General features: G+C 55.2%; 1 protein-coding gene across 2 annotated transcripts in view; it reads left to right on the top strand.

Annotated features, from left to right (window-relative positions):
• LOC101943323 (bactericidal permeability increasing protein) overlaps positions 1-22,725 on the top strand; it is a 30,310-nt gene extending 7,585 nt beyond the window's left edge. The window contains exons 1-15 of one of the 2 annotated variants that reach the window (XM_005304858.5): positions 5,210-6,587; positions 8,469-8,583; positions 9,344-9,472; positions 10,374-10,529; positions 11,140-11,203; positions 13,759-13,822; positions 14,382-14,473; positions 15,030-15,206; positions 15,563-15,622; positions 15,994-16,161; positions 16,651-16,718; positions 18,600-18,642; positions 19,479-19,542; positions 20,055-20,131; positions 21,414-22,725. In XM_005304858.5, coding sequence (XP_005304915.2) covers positions 6,473-6,587; positions 8,469-8,583; positions 9,344-9,472; positions 10,374-10,529; positions 11,140-11,203; positions 13,759-13,822; positions 14,382-14,473; positions 15,030-15,206; positions 15,563-15,622; positions 15,994-16,161; positions 16,651-16,718; positions 18,600-18,642; positions 19,479-19,542; positions 20,055-20,131; positions 21,414-21,452 — 1,431 coding nt within the window. In that variant the 5' untranslated portion in view covers positions 5,210-6,472 and the 3' untranslated portion in view covers positions 21,453-22,725. Of the gene's footprint in view, positions 1-5,209; positions 6,588-8,468; positions 8,584-9,343; positions 9,473-10,373; positions 10,530-11,139; positions 11,204-13,758; positions 13,823-14,381; positions 14,474-15,029; positions 15,207-15,562; positions 15,623-15,993; positions 16,162-16,650; positions 16,719-18,599; positions 18,643-19,478; positions 19,543-20,054; positions 20,132-21,413 lie in introns of those variants that run through there. The other variant, XM_005304860.5, reaches the window with a different exon arrangement.
• The last annotated feature ends 1,569 nt before the right edge of the window (positions 22,726-24,294 follow it).

The raw sequence follows: 24,294 nt of genomic DNA, 5'->3' as shown, positions 1-24,294 counted from the left end.
TGAATTTTAGCTTTATTCTCCAAAGTATTGGCAACCCCCCCTAGCTTTCTGTCATCTGCAAACTTGGTCAGTGTGCTCTTTATACCTACATCCAGGTCATTAATAAAGATGTTAAACAACGCTGGACCCAGAACAGATCCCTGTAGAACCCCATTTGAGACCTCCCTCCAGTCTGACATGAGCAGTAACATGACATAGCCACACCCAGACTGTGGGAATCAAGACGTGTGCACAGCCCCTGGGACAGGAGAGTGGTGGAAGGCTGCAGAGAACCAGTCATGAACTACAGCTACAAATCTAGATAGCTGTGGACTGTCATAGGAGAACAACCTGTTCCCCTTCCCACCCCCTGGAAGCCCTTCTGCTCTCTGTCTGCACAGCAGGCCCTATATTCAGCAGCTAGAGAGGGGCAGCTGAGCAAACCAACTTCTAGTTCAAGACCATGGGATGGCTTGTGTGTGGCCCTTGGGAGAGAAGAGATCGCCATCTACTTGTGAAACCGTACCTGGGCCTTTTACCCCGTGCATTGTTAGCAAAACTATGTTTTTCTTGCACGAGTCAGCACTTAGAGCTGTGTAAGGACCACAGTCTTCTGCTTTAGGTGCTAGTGATGTCACCAGCTGTTGTGTGACAAACACAGGGATGTGGAAAGGTTCGCAGTTCACCTTTAAAAAGCTCTTGAGTGCCAGTGGAAAATTGTCTGTTTACACTTCCTCTATTTCTCTCCCCACCTTTCTGCATGAAACAGGATCTCTGGTTCTTACGTGCTCCACTTCTGCACATTTATTAAATTGTTACCAAACTGAACTCAAACGTCTGCAGTATCACAAACCAAGGCCTTCAGTGGCTTTTTGGTGAATTGCTCAATCTATAGCAAATTGTGGGTCGGACCGAGAAATTACACCACGCAACAGCGCTCTTGCACCTCCTGGGATGGGGCGTGGGAGGGGCTGTGTGTTCTAGGAGTCATGGCCTTCGGCTCTCAATTAACAGGCCTTGTCCACCTGAGCTACAAGAGAGAGCCCCCCCCCCATGACTTGTTTGCAGAGGCTTCGGAGAGCTGCTTGTTAGACATGTCACGTGACACGTGTGGCAGATGAATGAAGTTTTACAGTTTGAGAGGCTTTGGGGTTCTCCTCGCTGGGGATCCCAAACCATCCCAGTGGGGTTTGCCCCCCTTTGAAGCACAGCTCTGTGCTGGTTCATCATCTGCCTGCTGCTCTAAAAGGAAACAGTCAACAGCTGCCTTTTTTGGTGGGTCTTTCATTGTGTTTCCTGCTGTGTGTCTGCCAATCGCAGCTGACTCCTAGGACTTCACAGTCAGAGACAGCCGGGATAAAACTCAAGTCCTTCTGCTCCAAAAGTGCAGGTGTCTCTCACGTCAGCCAAAGGAGAATCCCCTCTAGCGGCAGCAGTCTGAAGGCCAATGGCAGAGCAGCTCTCACACTGGATCCAGCGTGCAGCAGTGATACCCACATTGGCACGTCTTACTGGAGGTGCAGTTGGCCAAGTAGGCACCTAATTGGCTCTTTGCACCTTCAGTTACCACAACTGCACCCTCAAATGCAATAATTCTGCATGCAAATCGTGCACATTTGCACAAACATTCCTTGGGCACCCAATTGCATGGGCCTTTTTCTCAAAAGGTAGGAAAAATAGACTCTGGCTGTGGGTTTCCAGCCTCCCAGGCACAATCCCTCAGAGTGCCAGACCCCTTCAGGGAGGGGCCCCGGGGCAGCACCACCAAAACATGCTAGTGAGCTGGATAACACTGCTTGTGCACTGTGTGTTTTGAGGGGCAATGGTAAATCAGCAGGCAGCTAGTCTCCAGCCTGCACACACAAAATACAGGCCCCATGTCATCTAGAGCCACCAGCTTTTGCGCAATTGGTTTGCTGTATGTCTTCCTTTGTTAGCAGCCGTAAGCTCTGGGGAGTTGCCTCCGGTGCCTGTTTGCTCCATGGGATTCACAGAATGTAGCAATGCACATGCAGCAGTGCCCTTCGATTTCCTGTGCTCTGCCTGGAGCTCATCACAAAAGGGGAACTGAAAGTTTCTGGAAAGATTTCTCCTTCCTTCGGTTGTGACTGTCAGTTCTGTGGAGGGGCAGGGCTGCTTGGGCCCCCGGAAATGTGCTTCTGCACCAAGCAAACCATGGCCACTTGGGAAATGGGTGTAGAATCTTCCTAGCGGCTGGACTTCAATGGCAGGACCAAAGCATTGTGGTTTGCAGAAGCAGAGGAGCTGCCTCCAGGCCATAATTTGGCGGGACGGGGCTGAGGCAAACCCCCAGCTCTGAGCACACCTCGGCGTCTGGGATCTTTGCAGCTTGGGTCTGCTGCTGGTTTCAAGGCTGCATGCCCCACCTTTCCCAGCACGGCTGCTCTTGGGCAGGGCTGAGAAGGGGCAGAGCAACTCTCCTGCAGCCTAGCTCCCCACGCACGGGGTAATAACGGCGTCCCACTCATGTCGCACCGCGTCTGAGCCCTCTCTGTTCCCTTGCTGCAGGTGGAGCGCCTGGGCTCTGCGGGACATGAGAACTGTGCATCCCTTTTTCTTTTACACCATGCTGAGGTCCTGTCCGGAGGCTGGTCCGAGGCTGACGTTGCACTTGGTGCCATTAAAGGGCCTGCAGCATGTTACTAGTGACTAAAACGAAGGGCATGGGAGGAGCTGAAGATGGTTCCAGATGGCGGGCTGTTCAGAGATCCATGGCTGAGTGGGTATTGTGTTACCTGCTGGCCCTACGTACCCTCTCATGCTAACTAGCCTCGTTTCCACTCGCCAGCTCGTCCGTGGAGGCTGGAAGCTGGAGAGATGCATCTTGTTTGCAGCATGCGGTTATCACATGTTCTAGCCAGGTCTGGCTGTGCAGTGGGCACGGTGGTGTCACTGAAACGGGGCCGGAACCTATTGTGATGGGTTCTCCCTGGGGTGTCACTTGGAACTGGGGTACCACTGAGCCCGCCTGACCCACCAGCCTGGGCTCCCTCTCGCACTGTCCTGCTGAGGCAAGCTAGCCAAGCCCTTCCCCAGGCTTCAGACTGCACTTTACCAGCACACATACAGGTAGGGACACGCCCGGCTGCAGCGTTACACACAGAGGCTGAGATCAGCTCTGCATGGGACGACTCAGCTAAGGAATTGCCCCGTACTCAAGTGCACGCCCCCCTCTAGAGCATAGACCCCAAACTGTACCGTCTTGCACTGCACAGAGAATGGTACAGCACAACCTCATGAAATTCACCCTCTCCCGCAACGTGGAGAGAAATACGCAACAGCTTTTTGTTTCCCCAGTTATGAATTCCACACACTGGGTTTTAGACCAAACCAAACCAAGTTTATTCCCTTCAAAAGATAGATTGTAAGTGATTATAAGGGATAGCAAACAGTGCAAAGCAGATTACCCAGCAAATAAAACAAAATGCAATCTAAGATTAATACGTTAAAGAAACTGGTTACAAGGAGCAAAGTCTCACCCTAAATGATGTTGTTGGCAGATTGCAGAGATCCCTGAAGGCCGACTGCACTGGCCTGCAGCTTAAACCTTCCAATATTTCAATCAGGCTGGACCAGGGGTTCTCACACACAAAATGCTGGTGGCCGCTCTGACAATTTTTCCTAAAATACTTAATTAACTTTAGGAAAATCAAATAAATATGCAAATATCCATGTCGAAATCACTGTAATTTATTTATGGAGGGTTTTTTGCAGACTCAATAATAAAAATAATGTCCAGTTGTCTCTATTCCTTATGGGATCTGAACAGTAGAGACACCCAAATCAGGTGCTTTGCACATTCTCATGTTCTTGGTTTTTATCTTATTGTTTCTTTTGCTTTTTTTTTGGTTGCTTTTCTCTTTTTGAGACTTGCTAGCCAGTCGGTCTGCTGTGAAACGTGATATTAACAAACATACAAATATCACGTTTCACAGCCCAGTCCCAGCAAGCCCAGGGACAAATTAAACCCTGGATGGGGAAGTGGGTATGGAGGCAGCGGGGTGATGGGGTACTGGGGGTGGCAGCAGGAGCCAGGGGTGATTGGGGAGGTTGAGCTCGGGGCCAGAGCCCATCACCACACAACCAGGGAATGGAGCCCAAAGCCCTTTGCCCAGGGGATGGGGCCCAGGGATGGAGCCCAAAGCCCCATGGGTGGAGCCTGCAACCACCATCCCAGGGCTGAAGCCCAATCGCACCACGACTGGGAAGGCGGGGAATACACACCGTCTGTCTGCTCCTCCAGCTTTTCTGTCTCCAGAGTTGGCCAGGAGCCAATCACTGCTGGTAGCCCCAGGGGAGGGGCCGCTGCTTTGCCCCTCCCCCCAGTTTTTGCATATGGCAGGAATCCTTTGTCTCCCGGTGTGGTTCCCGCCCCCAGTTAGTGGAAAAATACTAGTATTATCATGGAGTCCAGGACCAGGTGACTTGGTCACATGACCTTGTAGCCATAACTCAGAGGCTTCAGAGTAGCAGCCATGTTAGTCTGTATCCGCAAAAAGAACAGGAGTACTTGTGGCACCTTAGAGACTAACAAATTTATTAGAGCATAAGCTTTCGTGGACTACAGCCCACTTCTTCGGAAGTGGGTTGTAGTCCACGAAAGCTTATGCTCTAACTCAGAGGCTGTTTGTAGTGTCCCCAGGAAGACTTCTCAGTGGGTGATTAGCATCTTCAAAGCCCTGTTGTTCTCCCTAATGGCCCTTCCCAGCGAGACACCTAGACTGATTGCATTCTGCCCTGTGGGCATCCCCAGGTGTAAACATCTCTGTAATAGATGCATAGACAATATTCCTCACTTCAGATATCCAAACAATACAAATAGGATAATCATCTTCAGGAAATCAGAACCTTTCCAGTGATATCTCACATGCCTTATCTCGTGTAAAATCCATCACAGTTACGCCATTATCATATCATAATATCTGTGTGAAGACTATGGGGGCGTAATGCCACACCCATGAAGAGCAGCTCTGTTTTCACACGGGGGCGGCTCTGAATTAGGAGGGACTTCAGAAGGGGGGGGGACATCCCCGGGAGCAGCAATGGGAAAGGTGCAGTGCTCTCTGTATGTATAAAGCGGCATCCCCCTGGGCGGATAACACACCTCTGGATTCCACAGGCCCCTCCAGGTCAAGGGCAGGCAGGACTTGGAGCCACACAGAGGAATCCATCCCTTGGAGGCAGTGAGCAGGAAGTGACCTATTTTAATGAGATCAGGCTATTGGCCCAGTCCCACAGAACCCTTCAGCTTCTCCCGGGACCTCCGCTTGGAAGATTTATGCAGGACACTTTGGGGCAGAAAAGCACAAGGCAGGGCGACGCTTGCGGGGACTGCTGGGTGCGGGCTCACCGGGCTGGGGCAGCGAGCGCCAGTGTAAGAAGCGAGTGCAAGTCTGTGGTGAAGATGGACCGTACCAGTCTGGCTTCACAATGACACTGCAGGCCTGGCGTCCCGGGCCCCGACCTGGCTTCCTGCACAGACCCGTGCAGTGAACGTGGCTGCTAGCTGGCCTCGCCAGGGTGCAGAGGGGATAAAAGAGCGACAGACTGAATTCCCCGGACTGGCCCGTGCCATCTACCAGTGCTCACTCCACGCTGACTGGGCCACGTTGGTTGGTGAGGCCATTGGCTAATGGAGCTGGGGCCTGCTGAGAACGTGAAAAGGAGGAAGCTACAGGAGGAGAGAAATAACTGGGAAAAGCTGCTCCCAGCCAGGGGGCTTGACAAGATGTAAAATCCTCCTCGCAAGGGAGAAAACGCCCAGAGAAACCTCTAGTGAGAGCAGCCCCCCAGCAGGTCCCTGCTGAGATATAAACAACTCCATCCTGCTCCCTGCCCTCTGCCAATGGAATGGGCAAAACACAGTGCAAGAATCCCTGGCTGAATCTCGGGGCCCGCTCCAGGAGCCAGCAAGGAGCTTGTTCCAGTTGCCAGGGCAGTGGGGAGGCATTTGAGGTTGGCGTGGTGCTGAATGCAAAGTCCTTGCCTCTCCTTTCCCCAGGACCCACCCTGGTATCCATGGAGACCCTTCCAGCTGCATTCCTGTGGCTTGCAGGGCTGCTGTCAGCAGGTGTCTGTTAATGGAGCCGGGCGTCACCCGCACTGCAAGAGACCAGCAGAAACTCCCAAAGTGAGCAGCGAGCGAGCCACGGGCCAGGGAGCAGAGAGCACGAGTGCCCCGAGCAGTCCTGTCCCCTGGGGGGTGCCACTGCCCTCTGCCCGGGGGTCTGCCCCAGCCCCAACCCCTGGAGGAGGAACCTGGAGCAGGACATGGCTGAGAATTGTGCAAGTGGGGACGGCCCCCGGAGGAATGTGAAAGCAACTTCCTGCTTCCTTGGCACCTGTTCTCAGTTCCCTTTTCCACCCTGCTATAAACACGCCGGTTCTAACAGCAGGATCGGAGGGGAGCATCGGCCAGCAGCCAGCGCGGCACGTCTCAGCGGCTGGACGGTACCGCCGCACTCCTGTCAGGATGACAACGCGTCGCCTGGCCCTGGCTGCCTTGGTGCTGGCTATCTGCACGGTGCTCACCGGGGCCACGAACCCTGGCTTTGTGGCCAGAATCACTGTTAAAGGCCTGGACTACGGTAGGTTCCCAGTCTAATTTGTGTCTGCCTCACTCCGAGCCGGGCGAGAGGGGCCAGGTGTGCGGCTACCCACAATGCACTGTGAGGGGGGTATGATAGGAACCAGTCGGCCAGTGGGATGGACACGACATGAGAGCCCAGAAATGTGGGTGCTAGTCACGGCCGTGAGGATGGGTCCCGGGACCGTGTGGAGTAGCCTGTTCCCGTCTCTGGAATGGGCCTTTTCATGGCAACGTCTCCCTGTGAAGGCGGGGAAGGAACCCTACCAACCCCATTAGGGCCCTCGGAACTTGCATCTCTCCGGGCGCGTTCTCTGTGGGGTGCGTGCGGGTTAAATGGGCAAAGTCCTCCCCGTGTTCTCGCTGCCTGTGGTGGGAAGCGAGTGCGCCCTGCAACCCGGCTTGGAGGATCTTTGGGGCTGGGGACCCCTCCCTGTCTCCCTTTGGCCCCCAGCTCTTGCTCCGTGTACTTCCCGACCCGGCAGCACATGGGGCTAGTTGGCTGGCGTGATGTCTTGTTCCTTCAGTGCCTGATGCCAGCTCCCGAAGAGCAGAGAGACTCACCCAGGTCAATGAGCTCCCAGAGTGGAGGGAGGCTGGGTAGGGGCGGGGGCGGGGAGTGGCTGAGATGAGCGAGTCCGTGACTGAAGTGAAATCCCAGACCGAGCTCCTATGCAGCCCTCTCATGGATTGAACTATACTGCGTGAGAAGCGGTTCATCCCCCCAAGCGCTATCTGGAGAGCAGGAAGTGCCTTTCCCTCCCAGATAGAGCCAACAGCGGCAGCCGCCTCAGGGGCTGTCTACACTGCAGTAAGAGGTGTGATTGCAGCTCGCACTAGCTTTAATTCCGGTCATGTGACTAGAACTAGCACACGCCGGCACGGCCCCTGGTGCAGGCTGCACAAGCCCGCTGGGAATCCTGGGTACGTGCGCACGTTGCTAACCCACGCCAGGGCCACGCTGCCGGACCGTCGCTGCTGGTTTTAGCCGCACTAGCTAAATTCAAGCTAAGGCAAGCGGCAGACCCACCTCCGGTTGCAGTGGACACATACCTGTAAGGGCCGTGCTGATCTCAGGAGAACCCTGGGCCCATCCTACCCAGCTCTGCTGTGTCTTGTGCAGTGCTCTGCACTGTCAAAGTGAGTGCAGCGTGCGAGCACTCAGATCTGGGGCCTCTTTGACACCAACAACACGGCGTCCTTGTGGCACCGTGGAGACTAACAAATTTATTTGGGCATAAGCTTTCGTGGGCTAAAACCCACTTCATCGGATGCATGAAGTGAAACATACAGGAGCAGGTATAAATACATGAAAGGATGGGGGTTGCTTTACCAAGTGTGAGGTCAGGCTAACGAGATAAATCAATTAACAGCAGGATACCAAGGGAGGAAAAATAACTTTTGAAGTGGTAAGAGAGTGGCCCATTGCACCAATGTTACCCGTGCTTTGCACTGGTGTAAACGACTGCCCGGGGCGCAGGGCCGTGAAGAATGAGGCTTATGCCCACTAGCATCCATTAGGAGCTGGAATTAATGCATGTTTTGGCAATCAGTCCTGCTTCCTGGGTTCCCTTCCCTTTGGCACAGTGCAGCCTGCCCTGTGCCAATTGTCCACCTTGCTGCAGCCTTCCCCCATGGGCCAGGGTTAATCAGATGTCACTTAGTGCAGCCCGTAGCTCAGGCTGGAATGTTAGGGCTCTTTCTCGCACTAATAATCGCACGTGGGATGGAAACCAGCTCCCTTCACTTATTGAATCAGCAGGTAAGTTACTTACTAGTTGTACCTTTTGACACTTTCCTCGTGTGATGGCAAATATGCCAGGGCTGTATCCGGCTCGCTCTCAAAGGGCCAGTCTGTGACGTCCCCTTTATGTCCCTGCAGCTCGTCAGGAGGGCATCACTGCCCTGCAGAAGGAATTAGCCAAGCTGAAGCTGCCAGACTTCTCGGGGACCTTTAAAGTCAAGCTCTTAGGAAAGGTGCACTACACATTCTACAGGTGAGACCTTGGGGCTTCCGCGCGCAGCCGTCCCCCGCTCTGAGTGCAAGTGTGGGCAGAGTCCTTCCCAGGGTGGGGCACGTCCCTGACAGACCGTTCCTCTCCTGCCGGAGAGCCGGGTGCCCAGGGGGTCGAATAAGGTGGAGAGTGAATTGCCGTGGTTCTGCCAAACCTGTTTATCCAAACCTCCCAGCCGGAGCCAGGTACAATGTGCCCTGGAGCCCAGGCACTCAAGGTTGGGAGGGTGTTTGTGCAAAATCGGACCAATGGGTTTTGCCAAAAAGAAAACCTACCCCCAGCCCAGTTTGTCCCTGTCTGATTCCAGAGCTAGCCCTTCCCCAGGGAGCAGAGCTCCCGACGCTGCTGGGATGACCTCTCCTTTCAGGAGACCACAAATAACCCCCCCACTCCCACCCCCAACCCGTCCCACACAAGCAGGTTCCTGTGATGGCGAAAGCACTTTGTGGCTCTCTCCCAGGAGTGAGGTTGCTGAGAGACTGCGGGTGACTGGCAGAGCGTTGTGTTCACAGGAGGGGGCACAGCCCCTCCATGTGCCTCAGGCCGGTCCTGGTGGGGTCACTCGTAAAGGAGGGAAGGAGTTTGTTCACCCTGACCTGCTCGGTCTTGGGCCCCTTGCGACCAGCAGTGCTGGTGGCTGTGGGGACATGGAGACCTATGCTGAAGGTGCGGCTGACAGCCACCTGTCGGTTTTCCCGGGGAAGCTCGGGTTTCCTGCTGATAGAATTTCTCTCTCTTGCAGCCTGAACCTTCGCAGTTTCCAGTTGCCGAGTTCGCAGATTGCCCCGATCCCCAACGTGGGCCTGAAAGTCTCCATCGCCAATGCCTTTGCCCAGCTGACGGGGAAGTGGAGGGTGAAGAAGAGATTTATGTAAGCGCCGTCTGACCCCACGAGTGTAACCCTTTGTGTCCCAAAACGGCCCTGTCTCTTCTATCTCCCCTCCCCCGCCCCCTTCACTCACACACGCACTCACACACGTGTTCTTCCTTGTCATTTCCTGCCCCACTAGCTTGTTTCCCACGTGTAGGGGGCTGATTCTCCTCTCATACTCGATTTACACCAGCATGAGTGAGAGAAGGATCAGGCCCATCATCCACAGGGAGGCAGGCCCCAAAGCCCACCCATGGGTGGGGGTCACCCATAGGGGCTGTCTCCCTGGCGTGAGCATTCACGGGGATGATTGGAGGGCAGTACCCAAGCGGCACTGGGCAGGGGGCTGTGTTCTTCTCTGGATCTCTTCCAGAGTCACTCCGACAGCCCTCGTAGACTCTGGCCTCTGCACGTCAGCCCTTGGCGATCCGTCTCGGGGCTTGGTCACGTGGCTCCTGGGGAAGAGCCATGGGGATGAGGGTGGAGGGAATTTCTTGCTGTGTTCTCCCCTTCTGCCTCGGTAGAAATGGCTAAAATGGCTGGTGGGTGACATGGGGCAGCCCCGAGGCTGATGCTCTGAGCTGGTCAGTATGAAGCACTGGGGAATATACTGGAGGGCGCAATCCTGCAGTGAACCTCCACCCCGGGCATGGAACCAATGGCCTTATAGGTTATTTCCCATTCCCTAATTCCTGCAATAGTGATGGATAAATGAAAAAAGAAGCGGCGGAGTGACTACGTATCCTGAATATTGCTCCAGCCTCAGGGATGTTCCTCGTGAATAATCAGAGCTCCAGGGATTAACATACAAGCCCTTTCCACCAGCATATGGCATGTGCAGGGTATTAGGAGAGCCCTTGGCTGCAAATGCAATCTCTTCTCCTTCCCCCTTTTCCATTAGCAGGGACAGTGGGTCGTTTGACCTGAAGGTCGAGGGTCTCTCTATCTCTATTGGTCTGAAGCTGGGCAGCGACGCCTCTGGGAGACCCACCGTTACCACCTCAAAGTGTGGAACCCACATCTCCAACGTTCGGGTGCACATTTCGGGCAGGTTTGGGTATGTAACTTCCCTTAATTGTCATGGCTTCGGGACCATGCTGATTAACCCATCTTCTACAAGGGCCTCCAGGGATATAGGTTACCTTCAGCCCATCTCTGCTGTGCCCACTGGTCTGTAAGCAGCACTGCCGGCCCTTCCCATTCCTTCCTTCACAGAATGCTAGCGGGGTAAACTGAATCCTAGAGTAATTGGCCCAAAGGCCCAGTAGCTGCATAGGGAGGCTAATTAAGGAACAGCTCCGCTACTGCCCGGGAGATTGGTTGGTCAAAGAGGAATTTCATAAATAAACATGCAGCACCAAATCATGAGCTAATGAATTATCTTGCACCAGGTCTGAATTTGGCTCACGGTGTTGTCCCTTTCGGAGACACGTTTTCAGCCCATCTCTAAATTTGGGTGCACACATTTTACAAGCCTATCGATTTGCAAATGCAGCCATCATATCAAAACAAAGCAAAGCAGCCAAGGTTTGAATCCAAAACATCCTGGGACAACGTGCCCTGTGGTCACACACTTCTCTAGTGTCGCCCCTGTCCAAGGAGTCGCTCCTCCGATTTCCTCCCATGGGCAGGAGCACGACTTTAGCACGCTGTGTTTTTCTCCATAGCTGGCTGTACAATCTCTTTCACAAGAAGATTGAGTCCAGCTTCAGGAAGACCATGGAAGGCAAGGTACGATATGCTAGGAGCACAGAATACCAACCCTTTTTAGTGACCCCTCCTCCACTGTCCAGCTCTCCTGCGGCACTGACACCGTTTCCAGATGACCCATGTCCACAGGCTCTTGCTCTCAGGCGAGAGCTTGGGAGACGGGGGGCGTCCTGGAGCTCGATTTCTTGGGGAGAGGCGTGTGGTATGGAGATCAGTGCTGCAAAGTATCGTGAAAAAACACATTAACGGCAGTCACCTCGGCAGTGCACAGTTCTTACGGAATTCTAAACTTGCGACATTTGCCAGTGCCTAATATAATCGGTCTCAATTAACATAGACTGTTCTTTTCACATGGTCGGTTAATTAGATCGCATGCCTCAGCCAAGCTCGTATCAAACGAGAGAGCCCACTTCGACCGAGGCTTTGAATGGCCTGTCACTCGCAGAGATTTTTAGGAGCTTTGGGGTAGAAATTCTCATCGGTGGATTTACAGACATTTCCCGGCTTGTTTTAATGGGGCACAGTAGCTAAACCCTGATACCGACAGCACGGTACAATAGCCTACCCTCAGGAAACCTGCACCAAGACATGGAAACAAGCTGTTAGCAATAATTGCTACACGGCTAACTGGCACGACTTGCTCCATCTCTGGATGTGAACCTCATTCAGGAAGGAGGCAGTTGGAGAACAGTGAAAAGTCCATTTATATAATAGATTTAAACTACTGGACTGATTGTATTGAGCTACTTTTAGTGCCATCTAGTGGCTTTTTAAGGGCCATCTGGAAGCTGTTGGAGCAGATGGGTTGGCATTAGAAGCAAAGCCCGGGCCTATCGAAGACGTGCTTCCATTTAAGGCTTTCGTCTCCTGCCTCTCTGGAGGGGACACCACTGGGGAACACTGGTGAGAATCTCTCTCAGTCGCTCCCCTTCTGCTCCTCTTGCAGCAGGTCAGGTCCCTGTCACCACATGCAAGAAACTTCCCGTAGGCAGAGGCCTAAACCCCCCCCATAGCGACCGGTTAATCTGCTCATGCCTGTCCCAAGGAAGTCACTGAACTGCTTTGTTTCCCTCCTTAGGACAGGGGGTGCATCCTGTCTCTCACTCTAACTCCCTGCACCCCCAGCTCCCTGTCAGTCTCAGTGACTTTCCCACCCCCTGCATAGCTGACCTGCCCCTGCCTTGCCTCTCTTCCCTCCCCATTCTCTGCTGGGTTGGCTCCCCCTTGACACACCAGCGTGTCTCTGTGCACTAGGAAGGTGTGTGAATGCACAAGGGCTGTTATATGACTCAGCCCGCAACAAACCTTTCCTGTTTCCCCATCAGTCTCAGGCACTCCAGGGCCTTACATTAAAAATATATGGAGCTATACCTATCTCCTAGAACTGGAAGGGACCCTGAAAGGTCATCGAGTCCAGCCCCCTGCCTTCACTAGCAGGACCAAATACGGGGATGTGTCCTGTCTCTGCACAGCAGGGTGGAAGGAACATACCTTCCCTTTCACAAGCTGTACAGCAGAGAGCAGGGAAAAGAACTGGTTTGACAACTACCACGCGAGAGCGTGAGCTGACCGCATGATGGATAACGGGGACCCGTGGACTAACCAGGCAGCTCCTGCCTCGTACCTCTCAAGGGAATTCCCCCCTTGTGCTCAGCTCTCTGTTTTCTGGTTACCGTTCCTCTTTCCTCTGAAGCTGGTATTGCTCTTGGCCATGCTGCAGGCCAGCGGCCAGACTGGACAGACCAATGGTCTGGGTCCTTCTGGGAAACGGGACTGGAGAAGATCTCTGGCAGGTATTCTAGTGCATTGGCAGGGTTATTCCCTGCCGTCCATTTCCTACCATGCTGTGTACGCTGGTTCAATCCCCCAGTAATACTGAAGTGGTGTTTATACAGAGCACCTGGAGCTGGGGGAGAAGAGTCAATAGCATGCTGTCACTGTTTGGCTTTTAGCATCACACTCCATCATGCTGTTTCTCTCCCCCTCCCCAGACAAGGCTGAATTAGCCCTTTCTGGTTGCCTGGGTAGGCTAAAAACTTGGCTACCCAGCCTGGCTTACCCAAGAGCAGTAAGTTAAAGACACCCCCGCACTCCCCCACTCTATGTGCTGCCTGCATTTGGTGAACAGACAAACTTCCAGTCTACGTGATGGAGCTTTGGCCATAGAGGTCACAGAGACCATCCAGAGCAGGTTGGATTCCACGGACATATTCCCCCACGTGTCCAGTATAGAACCGGGAATTGGGTCACAAGTGAGACCCTTGTCAAAGGGGCTCAACTCCGCCACCAGGCTGTGCTTGGAGTTGTTGCATGAGCAAATATTTGCACACACAGCCCCCCCCCCCACACACACACGTGATGCATGCATGTTGGGCAGTGAGCCAGACCGCTGCCTCATTTGCATGCACAAATGTCACTTGCATGTGCAAACGCAGGCTTTTGCATAAGTAAAATAATTGTGCAACATGGCAGAAACTAAGAGGCGGTTTGAGGACTTGCCACTCTGTGTGTGACTCAGCTTTTCCAGACTGAGCAGCTGGCCGGTCACCAAGGTGTCACGTCTCTGTTTTCCTCAGGTCTGTGGAGTGGTGACCAGCTCTGTCACCACCAAGCTGCAGCCCTATCTCCAGACTGTGCCAGGTACAACATGGTGATGGCTTTGGATTTTTACAAGTATTTCCCCCAGGCCAGGCACATGCTCTGGGACACTGTTTTTCACCCTGCATTTAGCCTCCAGCCCACACTGAGGGCCATGGGGCACCACGTCACCCCAGAGGGACTGTGTGAGCTCCCTGGCGGAGGCTGTCCCGCTCCGTACCTAGTCAGCTGCTCTCTGGACAGGAGGGTGCAAAGCCCTGCCTCCTCCCTGCAGCCTCTGGGGAGCATGGCAGGACCAGGACCAGGGCCTCCCAGGGGTTGGGACTGCGATTGTCCTTAGCAGAAAAGACCTAGGTTGACTCTCCGGGCTAAGGGCTAGTTCCCAGAGCTGGTAGCTACAGAAAAACCCTGTCTCTTTGTGCCGAACTGAGCTAAGGGAGAATAAACCTGGCTCCCTAACTCCCCATGCCACTGGTAACTCCTCCCTGGCTTGCTGCTCTGTGTGAGTCCCAGCTGGGGAGCGGGAACGGCTCGCCGCCCCCTCCCCCCCGATTTCCTCTGGCATCTCAACCGTCGGATTTGTGTCTCTCCTGTTCTGCAGTCACAGCAAAGATAGACAAGGTGGCTGGGATTGATTACTCCCTGGTTGCACCTCCCGCGGCAACAGCCCAGTCTCTGGACGTGAATCTGAAGGTGAGAGGGGAACGGAGGGACACACACAACCCTGCGGGGATCAGTGAAGAATATTGGTACGTTCCATTAGCATTTCTGCCTAGCGAGGTCCTGGAGCATCAACTACCAGGTGCCGGAGCTAGGGGCTGGAAGTCAGGACTCACTGGTTCTGTTCCCAGATCTGCCACTGACTCTCAGTGTGGAATTGTGGCCATCAGCAAGTCACTTAACCTCTCTGTGCCTCCAGTGACTTAGCTGCAGCTAAAAAGGGTGACATGAGTAAAATGCAATCCGTCCCTCTCTGGTGTCAGGTACAGGGCACTTGAGCTCCTTCCCGCGACGAGCTCCAGGCCAGTCCTATAAAGGCATTAGCATTCTTTATATTGAGCCTATCCCGGGTTATTTTTAACATGCTCTGGCGCGAGTGCAGGGCGGGGAGAGCAGTGGGTAGACCTGGTTTTTATTCTCTTCCTCTGAACGCTTTGCTCCCAAGCTGGGTCAGTGAAAACCAAGTGAATTCTAGCTGCCCCTGTTCTCCCCTCCCCCAGGCGTCACTCTTCCTTTCCTTCCTCACTAGGGTGAATTTTTTTCCCTGGCCCATCGCTCTGCCGTCCCCTTTCCTCCTCCTGCACTGGCCTTCCCGGTGGATCATGACCGCATGGTTTACTGCGGGGCCTCCAGTTACTTCTTCAACACAGCCGGCTTTGTGTACCACACGGCCGGGGCCCTGCTCTTCGAGATCACTGACGCCATGGTAAGGGGCTGTGGGACTCAGGAGACCTGGGTTCCATTCCCGTCTCAACCCCAAGCTTCCTTGGGCATGTCACTGAGTCTCTCCGGCCCATTGGTGAAATGGGGATCGTTGAATCACCCTACTGCATGGGGTGGGGGTGGGATAACTCCATTGATGACTGCATGGCGCTCAGACCCTGTGGTGGTGAGGGCCATATGAGTACCTTTCCCTGTTGGTGAAACTAGCTTCTAGTGAGGAAGGCAGAGGGGGTTTGGCGGCTGATTTTGCCTCCAGCTCTTCCTTGTGCCGTTCCGTACGGCAGGTCATTGCTGCGGCGAAATGGCCCTCAGACACCATTTGTGTTTCTCCTGCTACAGATTCCTAAGGAGTTTAAATTCCATTTGAACACCACCACCTTTTCAGCCTTCATTCCCCAGGTAAGTGTCCCGCTCCCTGAGCTACCTATCTGCCACGCACAAATGATTGGGCATTGGGGTTTGCTGGGGGTGGCCGCAGTGCCTTGGTCTGTTGTTTTCAAGTGAGCCGTCGCTCATTCCCAGACTGGATTAAAGATGAGAACTTCCCACAACACTTGGGTTTGTGTTTCGGAAAGACGTGTTTGGAAATGGCGAGGTGGGCCCGCCGCTCGCTGGGGTGATGGTCACTGGAGGAACATGATGTGTTGTTAGATTAAAGGCTGCATCAGATCCCATTTCTCAGGGACTTTGCTTTATCACTGTACCGAGCTTGTGCGAATCTGTTGTCACCTTCCCTGGTGCTGACTGGCTCCCCTCTGCTCCGTCCCCAGCTGGAAAAGATGTACCCAGACAAGCTGATGAAGCTCAGGATTAAAACCTCTTCTGCTCCATTCCTGACCATCACGCCTGGGAACTTGTCGCTTACGCCTGTTGTGGATATCCAAGCATACGTTATCCTCCCCAACTCCTCCCTTGTCCCTGTCTTCCTCCTCAGCGTGGTCAGTCTGGGCATGGCTTATGGATATTGACCCTGGGTGGAGAGACCTTAGTGCAGTTGTCCTACTGATGATAGAGGAGGGATCTGGCATATGGACCTGGAATAGCTGTGAGCTCTCCTAAGCTCACATCCCTGTGTCACCCCCTCTAGCAAGCTGACTCCTGCTGGGATTGGCTGGGACTGGATTTGCCATGAGCTGGGCCCCATCCCTTTGCCAAGTGCAGCAATTCTATGGCATTCCCACAGCAGGAGAGGAGAGGGACCCCTCCCATAACCTGCCTTTCTGCCTTTCCCAGCACAGCCCCTCTGGCTTCCTCCGGAGGCCAGCTTCACTCCAAGTGCTGTCAGCAAGGTGACAGTGCAGGCTGTGCCCAGCCCTTCCCCCGGAGGAGCCAGACCTCACTCCTGGCTCCCCAATGCCAGGGAAGGGCCTTTGCATTCACAGTGCCAGTCTCACGGGAACTGATGTCACTTCTCCTTCTATTCCTAGACCAGCAGCGTTTCAGCCAAGATTATGGTGACCTCTGCCCGGATAGGTGGGACCCTGGAACTTGGCAGGTAGGAGCGACAGCGAGGATCGGGGGGAGTTCAACCTTTGTCCTTCCCCGCTGAGCCGCCCTCAAGTCACAAGATGCTCGTAAAGGCTCGATAGCGAGCCGGGTGTCTCTGAGAGCAGTTTCAGAGGAGCAGCCGTGTTAGTCTGTATCCGCAAAAAGACCAGGAGGACTTGTGGCACCTTAGAGACTAACACATTTATTTGAGCATAAGCTTTCGTGGGCTACAGCCCACTTCTTCGGATGCATGGTCTTTCTGAGAGCAGTGTGGATCCTGGGGAATGGCGCTGCCGGAGGATTCGGCTAAACTTCCCGCAGGGCCCAGGAGGTGTTAGAGTTTCCATTCTGGGGAGGAGGGCAGTGGGCGGGAGGCTGAGAAGCATCCCAGAGCTGCAAGCCCAGACTCCCTGCTGGTTAGTGGGCTAGCCATGGCCATGGCCCTATTGGTGGGGTAAATCCAGCCCTTTTGGCATCAGGCGAGTTGCATCGGCTTACATCTGAGCTGAATGTACCTGCCAGCGAAGGCCAGGGCTCACGGGGCGGGGGAGCGACGAAGCCGGGATGAAAGCTGTGGGATTCAAACTCCCAGCTCCCCTGGTATGTGACCTTCACTCCTCCCAGCGTGCCTCGGCATTACAGCACACACAACACTGAGTATCACAGCGCCCGAGTGTCACTGCCCGGGGCCCGCCCCCGACCGCCCCACAGCGCCCGGGTATCACTGCCCAGGGCCCGCCCCCGGCCGCCCCACAGCGCCCGGGTATCACTGCCCAGGGCCCGCCCCCGGCTGCACCCCAGCGCCCGAGTATCACTGCCCAGGGCCCGCCCCCGGCCGCTCCACAGCGCCCGAGTGTCACTGCCCGGGGACCGCCCCCGACCACCCCACAGCGCCAGAGTACCACACCCAGGGCCCGCCCCCGGCCGCCCCACAGCGCCCGGGTATCATTGCCCCAGGCCCGCCCCCGGCTGCCCCACAGCGCCCGAGTATCACTGCCCAGGGCCCGCCCCCGGCCGCACCCCAGCGCCCGAGTATCACTGCCCAGGGACCGCCCCCGACCACCCCACAGCGCCAGAGTACCACACCCAGGGCCCGCCCCCGGCCGCCCCACAGCGCCCGAGTGTCACTGCCCAGGGCCCGCCCCCGGCCGCTCCACAGCGCCCGAGTGTCACTGCCCGGGGACCGCCCCCGACCACCCCACAGCGCCAGAGTACCACACCCAGGGCCCGCCCCCGGCCGCCCCACAGCGCCCGGGTATCATTGCCCCGGGCCCGCCCCCGGCCGCCCCACAGCGCCCGAGTATCACTGCCCAGGGCCCGCCCCCGGCCGCACCCCAGCACCCGAGTATCACTGCCCAGGGACCGCTCCCGGCTGCCCCACAGCGCCCGAGTACCACACCCAGGGCCCACCCCAGGCCGCCCCACAGCGCCCGAGTACCACACCCAGGGCCCACCCCTGGCCGCCCCACAGCGCCAGAGTACCACACCCAGGGGCCGCCCCCGGCCGCCCCACAGCGCCCGGGTATCACTGCCCAGGGCCCGCCCCTGGCCGCCCCACAGCGCCCGAGTACCACACCCAGGGCCCACCCCTGGCCGCCCCACAGCACCCGAGTACCACACCCAGGGACTGCCCCCGGCCGCCCCCCAGCGCCCGAGTACCACACCAGGGCCTGACCCAGCCATGCCCATCACTGCCCAGGGCCCGCCCCTGCCCGCACCCCAGTGTCTGCTGCTGTCACAGAGGGATGGCAATGCTATGCTTGCAGCCATTCCACTCTCTTGAAAGGCCGGGCTAGCTGCAGGTGGGGTTCAGACGCGAGCCCCCCCGGGGCAGAGCTCCCTACCCGAGGGCGCGACGGACGTGCCAAGTCTCTGTGTTTTTCTGCAGGCTGCAGCTGTCGCTGAAGCACTCGGACGTCGGCCCTTTCTCCGTGAGTTCTCTTCAAAGGGACTTCACACCAGAAGTCACCCAGGCTCTGCTTGGAGGAGCTGCTGGCCTTGATTCACACCCCTGGGTGTGCAGCCAAGGGAGGGCTCCCAGGGGAGGGGAGATGGCGCCCCACTGCCTCCATTCTGTGGGGGTGCCACCGGGGCTCAAGAGGAGCTGCACCACTGGGGTCTTCTCATCTCTCAGGACTCAACTTCCACAGGCCCATCCCCTCCTCCTCCTTGTGTCTACACTGCACACTAAGCCCAGGCTGGGACTCAGGTGTCAGCCCCCCTTCCAGCAGCAAGCACTCAGGACCCGGGTCCTAGGACCCTGCTAGGGGACTGGGTCCCCTTCTGGGACCCCTCAGGGGCTCGGGTCAAAGCCCTGTGATTTTGCAGTGTGGCTGGAGGTCAAGCTGCAGCCTGAGTCAGACGGTCTGCGTGGTGCAGTGTGGACGCATCAGCCCACCTGGGAGACCCAGGTGGAGCAATTCTAAGCCCAGGTTTGCACTGCAGTGCGGTTGCTCAGGGAAACACTGAGTCCACCTGCCCAGGTCCCCCAGAGCCAGGCTCAGGGTGTGGTGCAGACATGCTGCGTGAGACACGGAGCCTGTACACCCCCTGTGCCTGCCTGTGGGACCTGGGACGATGCTCCCCCAGCCCCGGGGGTTGCAGTCTGTGGGACTTGGTTAGTTTCCAGGACGGCCCCTGTGTTTTGTCTCCTTGGTTCAAGCAGATTCTTACCTGAGTGCCTGGTCCCCTGGCACACAGCCACCCCCCTCCCATTGCCTCCCCTGCTGCCAGCTGCAGAGGGTTACGCTCTTCATTGCATCCCCAGGTGCAGCTGCTGCAGGCGCTCATGAACTTCTATGGCTCAAGCATCCTGATCCCACGCATCAACGGTGAGGGGCTGGGGGGTCCCAGGGTATCTGTATCAGACCAGAGCCCTGACACCCACTGATCAGCAGTGGGTAGAGCTGCTGCGGGCAGAGGAGATCTAGATCCCAGACCTGCCACCAGCGTCCTGGGGCCCACTGCACACACAGGGTGGGCGGCTGGAGAGAGTCCATCTCGGAGCGGTGACACGCAGAGAAGAGAACACACTGGAAAGAATGTGCCTGACGGCGCCCGTCTTAATGCCTTCCAGATCCCGTCTCCCTAACACGCTGCGTCTCGTGCTGCAGCTCGCAGGGACCGGCTCCTGTGTGCGTGTGCAGGGGCAGAGCGGCACGCGAGACGTCTCCCCGCTTGTGCAGCTGCTGGGGAGCTCCTGGCTCCTCCACCAGGGAGCAGGGTGCTAACAAGGGGAGGGCGGGGTGGGTGCGAGTCGATGGTGCCCGGTTCACTGCACAACCCCACAGTGACTCGGATTGTTCTGCCCCACCATTGCTCTCATGAGTGGTTTATTTTGCAGCGAGACTCAAGGAGGGCTTCCCTCTCCCACTGCCGGCTCGCGTCCAGCTCTCCAGCCTCGTCATCCAGCCCCACCAGGTCAGTGAACACAGTCCTCTGTGCTGGGCAAAGGGGCAACAAATAATGCCAGCAGCAGGCCGGATCAGAGTGAGGAGCCGGGCCCGGAACAAGCACCACTGGATACCTTAGTACAGGGCCAGGGAGGGGCAGGGGAAGGCGAGGTGGCCTACTAAACCCTTTTCATGGCTAGTGAAGCTCTTGCGGGGGGGAGTAGGGTGGGAGAGGGAAGGAAGGGGTCTCTGCGCTGACACACAGGGAGGAGCTGGTCTGTACTAAGGGAGGAGAATGAGGAGAAGATCACTAGTCAGTGTCAGGGGTCCAGCCACACACAGACTCCATGGGAGCCCAGGTTCATATAAAGCCCTCTGTCTACCCAAGGTACATCCCTGGATTTCCTGGGGATTCACTGGGCATGGGCGGACGGGGGGTAGGACGTGTCTCTCAGACAAGAACTTAGGAACTGAGCTGGTCTCGGCCCTGAGCGTCAGGGTCCAGATTTTCACAACTGCACAAGTACAGTTGCACACCAATCCCAGAACTGCACGTTCAGAGTCAGCGTGCAAATGTACATGTGGTTTTGTGTTTTCTGAAAATCTGGTCTTAACTTTCACATGGCTCTTTTTATAAAGAGCAGAGATTTGCTGTGATTTTTGACCCTAAATTCCCACCATCTCCACCACCACTAACACACCCAGTCTTGCGATGGGCTATGTGTGGGTTTTCTACTGGTTCGCATCCTTCCCTGTCCCCCCCCTCACGTTAGCAGTGGCTGCCTTTGTACGCACGTAGACGGCTCAAGCCAATGCACACTGAAATCAGTGCAGAGTCCTGTTCATTTCAACGGGGCTTGGCTCGAGCCCAGCCTTTGTGAGGCAGCGTGAGAGGAACTAAAGAAACGTAACATGTTAAGGACGAGTCCGTTGGGTGTTGGCCAGGCACGTTTGTAAAGCCAAAGCAAAGCAACATGAGAACGTCGGTGCCTGTGACTACTGCAGCACATCCAGCCTAGCGCCAATGACAGAAACAGAGAAACAGCTGTTCACACAACGCTGAACAAATATAAAGTTGGGAACAATAGCTGGGGAGAAACATGGATTTCCCTCTGATGTGGAGCCAACTCACACGCTACATGCCCTGCGGCGTGCACCATACGCACGTGCTCACCGGCTTGCTGCTCTAATTAGAGTACATATTCCCTGATTAAAGCGAGCCCTGCATTCACCTAATGCAGGTGGGCTCTGCTGTTCTGTGACCAAAGGCAAGGCTTTGCCACTGGGTTACATCCTGATCTCTTTCCTAGAACTTCCTGCTGTTTGGAGCAGACGTTCGTTACGTGTAGAGAGGCCGAGGACGACGCTGAAAGAAATGACCGATATGAAAAGACAACGTTCCTCTTTCCCCTGAGCAGCACCTGGCCTTGTGAATGGATAGCAGGTGCCCAACTTTCCTCTTGGCCTGCGCCGCACCCATCCTCACGCCCAGAGAGGGCTCCAGATTCTCTCCTTCCCCCTGCAATTCACTGCTACCAAAGCTGTTTGTCCAGGAGTAAAAAACATGTGATTTGTCTCCAAAGAAATTCCTCCCCTGCCTGTCTCGGTCTGGATCACTGGGCACTGGATAGACAGAGGAGCAGCACGTGCATTTGAACAAAAAGAAAAACCAAGCAAACGAGCTTCCCTTCCACAGCCTTTGATACTAGGAAACCGTTCTGGTATGTGCTGCTCTCCAGCGCCCAGGAAAGATGCCCATTGGCTGCCCTGGGAGTTGGCCCCTGCCCTGAACCAGTCAGTGGATTTATTAACACACTTGGGGTGAAGTTCTAATCCGCGTTAATGAGCAGTTGTGCCCATCACCCTGCGTAGCAGACTGGTTGTGCCAGGTGGAGTGTGGCCTGGGGAGCCGCTCACAACAGAACCTGAGAATGGGCGTTCAGAAGGGACGTGGCCATTGATTGTGCAGAGCAATTCACGGTGGTGCAGAAGAGACCAGAAATGAACAAAAGCCAGGGGGTGAGGCCTGATTAGCAGGGAGCTGAGAGCCACACGCACCAGGCCCCGGCTGTCAGGCTTCATCTGGGCCCTGGCCCTAGTTTTGTTAAGTGTTGTGTGCAACTGAAAATACCCACGCACCCTACTGGGAGGTTAGCATCTAAGCTGGGGGTTCCTCCACCTTTCCCCCAGTGAGCAGACATGGTCTCGTGGTCGTGGCCCACGGCCCCTCACACTCGCCGTGCTGGGTCGTCTCTGGGGTAGCTATGGCAATTGCTTTCATGGATCAGTAACGTGGCAGCATTTCCTGTATCTGCTGCTGTCTCTTTAATGCAGTGTAGCAGCTAGCAATGAAGGGGGGCGGGGGAAGGAAAACCAGCACCATGTGACCTGCCAACTCGCTGCACATTTTATAATGATGAGAAAACTGGAAAAAAGGCACATTGGAATTGTGGGTTCCCCAGAACAGGGCTCCCGGTCCCGCATCTCCCCCGATCCACTTTTCACTCTGACCAGCTGTAACCTATTTATTCACACTGCAGCGTGCTCCAGTGGAAAGTATGTTAGAAAGAGGAACACATGTTGTATTATGCTGTTGGCAAATAAAACACTCTGATAAAGGCAGACGTTGCGGAAGGTTTTTTCATCTATTTCTGTGGCCCGTCAGCAGAATGTTTACTCAGAGGAAGTACCTGACATAACAATACTACTTTGCACGCACATGCCTCTCATAAACAGCTCTCCAGCGTTTGCGTGTAACACACTAGCCAACTAGGACATTTTCCATTGCCTTCGGTGGACTTTGCGTCAGGTCCAGAATGGCTTTTCGCCAAGCATTTGAAAGCTCCATTACACACAGTAATGAGATGGCTGAAAAAATTCTGTAAAAAAACATTTTTTTCCAATGAAAAACACGTTTTTGATATCCTGGAAATTTTGGGGGGAAAACTATGAAATCCAACAAATTTTCTCTTTTCAGTAACGAAAAACCAAGTGCATTTCTTAATTTATTTATTGTTTAAAATGAAAAATTTTGATTATCAGGTTTTCAACAAAAACTAAAAAAAATTAAGACTTTTATGAGAAGAAAAACAACAAAAATCATTTTCTTCAGAATTCTTCAAGGGAGAGGTGAATAATTGTCCAAGCAGCACGACTGATTAATAAGGTCTGGGGGGTAGGCAGCCATCGTACATGTGAGTAAACTGAGGCAAGTAGCGGTTAAGTCACATGCTCGGTTTTATAGCAGAGCCAAAAATCAAACACAGGAGTCCTGACTCTCAGGTCCCTCCCCTACCTGCCAGGTGACACAAAAATCTGTATGAAATACTAACCACTTATTCACTGGATATTTTTTCTTTAGTAGTTTGAACGCAGATGAACTTTCCCACCCACTGCTGGACTCTGGTGTTACGTAGGTCGCTCAGAGCAGTCCTGAGGCAGTAACTTCTGCCTGAGAGTCTCTTGAGGTGGGTAGTGACTGATTTCCCCAGCCCTGTTCTGTAATTCTCGGAGAGGATAGATTCAGGCAGCTGTTGGCGTAGGCAATGCTGGAGACCAGGGCCCTGTCTGCCCACAAAGAAGCCATGCTGGTCCTGCAGGGCTTGAGGGAGGTTTGCCTGGCAGCAGGGCCGCCTGGGGGGGGCAAATGGGGCAATTTGCCCCTGGCCCCACCGGGGCCCCCACGAGAATATAGTATTCAATAGTATTGCAACTTTTTTTATGGAAGGGGTCCCCAAAATTGCTTTGCCCCAGGCCCCCTGAATCCTCTGGGCAGCCCTGCCTGGCAGGTGGTGATGAAGGTGGGCACGGCTGGGGTGTCAGAGGCACGAAAAAGCCGACAGCAGGACGAGCAGGACTTGCTGTTGGAATGTCAGGCCCCCATGTGACAGGCAGCGTGATGGTTTCCGGAGCTGCTGTCCAGGCGGCAGCCAGTGATTAGAGGCAGGTTTCTGAGACCCAGTTTGCTGGTGGTGGAATTTAGACCATTGGCTCTTGAGACAGGTGCTGTGGAGCTGGGTGAGGCGTGAACCCTGTGGAGGTCTGTATCTGAAACACGGCAACGTCCCCCACTGGCCCCACACTCCGATTCTCTGGCCCAGCTGCTGCGTGCTCCGGGACACCCACAGACTTGGGGAAGCAATGGAGTCTGTGTGGGGGGCTCAGTCTCTCTGGGAAGAGGCACCGAGGGCA

This window comes from Chrysemys picta, chromosome 13 (assembly GCF_011386835.1).
Source record: "Chrysemys picta bellii isolate R12L10 chromosome 13, ASM1138683v2, whole genome shotgun sequence".
NCBI lineage: Eukaryota > Metazoa > Chordata > Testudines > Emydidae > Chrysemys > Chrysemys picta.
The sequence above is the reverse complement of the archived record's forward strand: the minus strand, read 5'-3'. Positions and strand labels throughout refer to the sequence as shown.